The following is a 6000-nucleotide window of genomic DNA, read 5'->3' on the forward strand; positions in this document are numbered from 1 at the left end:
AATACGCATGTTTCGTGGAAACAATGTCACGTGACTCTTCGAGTATATCCCATGATTTTAGCTCCGGGTTTTACCACCAGTGTATCTTTTAACGGGTAGGTTTTCTATAAAAATGAAAATGACTTTGAGTCGTTTAAGGTTTTTATGCGGCTGAATTGGGTCAACTGGAGTTGACCTCATTACTTAAGTTTAATAAAACCAAATGAATCTTAAATCGTAGTATAGCGGTTACTCACTATAATCCAGGGTCGTCTCCGAGAATTTTAGTACATCGGCCGAGGCGAAATAAAAAGGCTCGTAAGCCTTAACAAATAACGAAATATACAAACTGCTTTTATAAACACGATAAATGTTAAAACAATAAACATAAAAATATATAGTATTAATGTAATACCCTAATTTTCGAAAGCCTAAAATTGATTGCGTATGCGATTTATTAATACAAAACTTATGAGAATTAATATTGTTATATAAACATAATTTTTTGAACTTGTTTAAAGGATATGGTATGTTGTTGAGATAAAGCAAATAACAGAAAATATAGATCAAGGGCCATTTCTGTCATTTCTTGAAAGTCGAGTCATTAGCTTCAAATTACCGTCGTAAGTTTTAAACTTGATTTACGGCTAAAGTTTTACGAGGAACGTACTTTCCGGCGAGTTTCAAACATCAAAATTTACGAACGAACCGATCAATGGATGATGCCGATTGACTCGAGATCCTTTACCAAAAAAGATATAGATCCTTTGCCAAAAAAGATATATATACATATATAAAAGTATTGGCCCAAAAAAATTACGTGTCCGGCTGAAGGTGCGGCTCACACACCCTCCCGGTTGTCCCTGCTATAATCTCTAGTAATTCTCGACAAACTGTTTTATTCTAATGGATTTTATGAAAATGTTTCGATCAATTTTTATTAAGAGAGTATGAAGAGTTTAATATAACGTATACTATTACCGATATTAATATACGTAAACTAGGTAACAAACTTGTTCTGTTAAGGAGTTAAGGTAGTCCGAAAATTAAATCAGTAAAAGCCTAAAACCCCGGCATTACGGAGGTGAGTCGACGTGAATTCGATCGATATTGGTTAGGTTTATAACGTTACCGTAAATAAATCTAAAAATATAAATTAGTCAGATTAATATATTTAAAACAAGATCAAATAATAAATATAAACCGGCTCGTATCCTTTTTCGATCAAAAACCCTAAATATTGGTTTGAAATTCAGAAAAAAGTATAATGTCGTTAAGTTCTTTTTAGCGGGGGACCATTGAGGACTAACTTTATTAAATTTGGGACCACCGTTGATAGTAAAATGAATATGAATATTATCGAACCATACTATTCAATAAAGATTATTAAAATCCATTAAACCTTTTAATTTAACTTTATAACGAAGCAATACCCTCTCTCATTTAGTTTTCGTTGAGTTATATCTTATCCATTTACATTAAGCTAGTCATTAGAAAGTTTTCAAAATTCATCCTTTTAATAATACTTTCGGTGGTGTTATACACAAAGTTACAAACATTTTCACCTGGTGTGCTAACAACTTTATATGACTTGTATAGAAACTATACAAGTCGCATAACCCTCACATAACTGACAAATATATAGATGAGACATGATAAGAACTATTGTAGTCTATACAGCCGTATAGCTTATATATGAGCCGTATAGGCCTCCTTGTCTTGTATTGGCTCACATACCACATCTGACATATACGAATTAGATAGGGATATACATCCTGTATAGACAGAGATTCCTGGCCTACTTCGAGACAAATTGACATCATTTTGAACCTATACGACTTGCATGGCTCTTTACGAGTCGTATAGGTGCACCTGGTGTCTAAGGTAGTGTTTGTTTTCTTAAAAAAAGTTTGCGTACTTTTTGTATGCGCCGTGTAGACCACGCGCAGACATTGGCGTATGCAGACCCTTGTTTTTCAAATACATGTCATTAAAACCACATCCGCTCTAACTCTTCGTGATGCAGACTTGGCCCATCAACTTCTAAGATCTTCTAAGATATGCAGAAAGTTAAGCACCGCCATCTGCCAACACCTACTGTCCACCACCGTCCACCAACCACCACAGTCTCCCACCGCCATCACCCCCACCACCACCACCACCGTCCACTAAGTACCACCACCGCCACCACCCATCGTCCACCACTATCTTTCACTACCACCAGTTTATTTTAATAGTCTACATACGTTAAAAAAACAAATAGTTTCTTGTTGCAGACTGTACATGTTTGTTCCACCTCTAGTTCCACCGATGTCTGCAATTGTGGTCCGTAAATTACACACATTTTACCTTTAAGAAAACATATACCACCTAAATAACCTATGTAATGTAGGAATAACCTACACTTATTTTGTATTTCATAAATACTATATTTTCAAAAGAAAAACATATCATTTTTGATAAGAAAATACCCACCATCATCTTTAATGGTCCAGACTCGTAAACACACAAAAATTTCTTCAATGGGTCCATACTCCAAAAACTCCACATCTTTAATATCTTATCCAAATAATAAAAAAGCCCACAAAGGCCCAACAAAAAGAACCTTCTAGTCTTTCCACTTCTACTCAATTCAAAATTCAAATTTCAAAATAATATCTTGACCTGCGTGTACTCATAACGGTTACTTTTGCCAGCTGCCTTTAAATTCAAATTTCAAACTCTCATATATAACCACACATACCCTATTCGTTTTATTCTATTATTTCTTTCTTTTTATACTCGTTTCATTCATTTCTAGCTAACCAAAATGAGAGAGTGCATTTCTGTTCACATCGGTCAAGCCGGAATCCAAGTCGGCAACTCTTGCTGGGAGCTTTACTGTCTCGAGCACGGTCTTCAGGTACGATCTGTAAATAATTGATGTGGGTTTGTTTAAATATTGATTAATTGATCTGGGTTTGTGAAATATTTAGTAATTGATGTGGGGTTTTGAAAATGTTGATTAATAGATCTGGGTTTGTGAAAATATTGATTAATTTATCTGGGTTTGTGTAAATATTGATTATTTGATCTGGGTTTGTGAAAATATTAAGTAATTGATGTGGGTTTGTGAAAATAATGAGTAATTGATGTGGGTTTGTGAGAATATTAAGTATTTGATTAGGGTTTTTGAAAATAATTAGTAATTGATTAGGGTTTTTGAAAATATTGATTAATAGATCTGTGTTTGTGAAAATATTGATGATTTGATCTGGGTTTGTGAAAATATTAAGTAATTGATCTGGGTTTGTGAAATAATTAGTAATTGATTAGGGTTAGCTAAAATATTAAGTAATTGATGTGGGTTTGTTAAAATTATTAGTATTTGATGTGGGTTTGTGAAAACATTGACTAATTGATTAGGGTTTATGAAATTATAGATTAGTTGATTAGGGTTTATGAATTTATAGATTAGTTGATTTGGGTTTATGAAAATATTGATTAATTGATTTGGGTTTATGAAATAATTGCAGCCTGATGGACAAATGCCCGGAGACAGGACTGTCGGAGGCGGTGACGATGCCTTCAACACGTTTTTCAGCGAAACCGGAGCGGGTAAACACGTTCCCCGTGCAGTGTTTGTCGATCTCGAACCAACTGTCATCGATGAGGTTCGGAGCGGTACTTACCGCCAACTGTTTCACCCCGAGCAGCTAATTAGCGGTAAAGAAGACGCTGCTAATAACTTTGCTAGAGGCCATTACACAAGTAAGTAATAATAATAACAATAATAATAATAATTCAAACTGATTCAATATTTTAAATTTATAAAGTTATATGTGATTCTCATTGAGGCAATTCGTCGAACAGTTGGCAAGGAGATTGTGGATTTGTGTTTGGACCGAATTCGGAAGCTTGCGGATAACTGTACCGGTCTGCAAGGGTTTCTGGTGTTCCACGCAGTCGGTGGTGGGACCGGGTCGGGTCTCGGGTCGCTTCTGCTCGAGAGACTCTCGGTTGATTACGGAAAGAAATCTAAACTCGGGTTCACGGTTTACCCTTCCCCTCAGGTCTCAACTTCTGTGGTCGAGCCGTACAACTCGGTCCTCTCGACTCACTCGCTGCTTGAGCACACTGATGTTTCTGTGCTTCTCGATAACGAAGCGATTTACGATATCTGCAGGAAGTCGCTAGATATCGAGAGACCGACTTATACTAATCTGAACCGGCTCGTCTCTCAGGTGCTCGATTAAATGCCTCAATGAAATTTAATTAAAAAATTGCAATGATTTATGAATTGAACTAATGTATTTTCGGTATTCGCAGGTTATTTCGTCGTTAACCGCCTCGCTTCGCTTCGACGGTGCGTTAAACGTCGACATCAACGAGTTTCAAACCAATTTGGTCCCATACCCTCGGATCCATTTCATGCTTTCATCGTACGCTCCGGTTATTTCAAAAGAAAAGGCGTACCACGAACAGCTGTCGGTAGCCGAAATCACCAACAGCGCATTCGAGTCGTCTTCCATGATGGCCAAATGCGACCCTCGACACGGGAAATACATGTCATGCTGTTTAATGTACCGTGGAGACGTGGTTCCAAAAGACGTGAACGCAGCGGTTGCGACAATCAAAACGAAGCGGACGATTCAGTTTGTCGACTGGTGTCCGACGGGGTTCAAGTGCGGGATCAACTACCAGCCGCCTACGGTCGTGCCTGGTGGTGACTTGGCGAATGTGCAAAGAGCGGTTTGCATGATATCGAACTCGACAAGTGTGGCTGAGGTGTTTTCGAGGATTGATCATAAGTTTGACTTGATGTATGCGAAGCGGGCGTTTGTGCATTGGTATGTTGGTGAGGGGATGGAGGAAGGAGAGTTTTCGGAAGCGAGAGAGGACTTGGCTGCGCTCGAGAAGGATTATGAGGAGGTCGGGCTCGAGTCGGCTGATAATGAGGATGATGATGATGGTGAAGATTATTAGATTGGTTATTATGATGAATATTATCTAGTTTGTTTTTGTTGTTATTTTGATAACCAATGGACTCATTGGTTTTGATCAAGACAGTTGCTAGTACTTTTTATTTTCTGTTTTAATGATGGTTATTTGCTAATGCAATGGATTAAGTGTTCTAGTTATATGGATGGTTATCTTAATTAATTCATTTTTGGTTCTAAATTTAATCATATAAATGTTTTTGCATGATTCTTCAGTTTGGTTCAATTGGTGTTGAACTGTTGAACTGTCTTTTAAGAGTGTTCGCAGCCCTGGCCGAATGGCTTAGATCGTTGAGCACTTGAGCTCCAAACTATGCGACGGGCCAATTGGGCTTGATTCGAAATTTCAAATTCGGGTTAATAAGAATTTTGGAAATCGAACGTGGTTGTGACGAGTCGGGTTAGGGTAAGGGGTCGGGTAATAATAAGAGTTCTTACTAATTTGACTTGGTTAAGATGAGAATTTTGGAATAAATAAACTACCTGGGTCGGGTCATATTTACTTTTATGACGGCTAGTTGTGACGAAAGGTGACATTGTTTTATGACGGTGTTCCGTGTCAACTAAACTACCTAATTTGTTTATAACTTCCAAACTTGGTCAGTTAACTTTAGAAATTTGTTTATGTTGTTTATTAATGCAATTTTAAAGTGTGAAAGATTGTTTTAGGTTTGCTCAAACCTCCCAACTCTTTGATTTTTCTCTCTCTTTGGGCCGTTTAAAATAAAGGTTGTTCACAAAGCGTGTTTCCGGGTTGAAACCCCAGGCTGGTGCCGATTTTGGTAATCAGAAATCGCATCTACCTGAGGTCGTTTTAAACCCGAAAAACAGTATTTTTAAAAAGTCTCAAATTTAAACATTAAAAGTGTAACATATATAAAAAAACACTATTTCTAAGAAGAAAAGATATCTAATATGCATTTTGTTCTTTATTTCAGAAAGCATGGTTGAAGAAAAAGGAAACTACTTTTTCTCTTCCTTTTGTTTTGCTAATTTATTTTGTCTACGGAATTTTATCCCAAGACTAGTCGTTATGGGGCGC

General features: G+C 37.0%; 1 protein-coding gene across 1 annotated transcript; it reads left to right on the forward strand.

Moving 5' to 3' along the window:
* The first annotated feature begins 2692 nt into the window (after positions 1-2692).
* LOC143577539 (tubulin alpha chain-like) lies at positions 2693-5080 on the forward strand. The gene is made up of 4 exons (XM_077061345.1): positions 2693-2881; positions 3495-3729; positions 3832-4202; positions 4288-5080. Exons 1-4 carry the CDS (start codon positions 2789-2791, stop codon positions 4942-4944), a joined length of 1356 nt encoding a protein of 451 aa, XP_076917460.1. The 5' UTR covers positions 2693-2788; the 3' UTR covers positions 4945-5080.
* The last annotated feature ends 920 nt before the right edge of the window (positions 5081-6000 follow it).

The sequence above is a fragment of the Bidens hawaiensis genome, unplaced genomic scaffold (genome assembly GCF_021521415.1).
Source record: "Bidens hawaiensis isolate Kalapana, Puna unplaced genomic scaffold, B.hawaiensis_p1.1 tig00028733_1, whole genome shotgun sequence".
Classification (NCBI taxonomy): Eukaryota; Viridiplantae; Streptophyta; class Magnoliopsida; order Asterales; family Asteraceae; genus Bidens; species Bidens hawaiensis.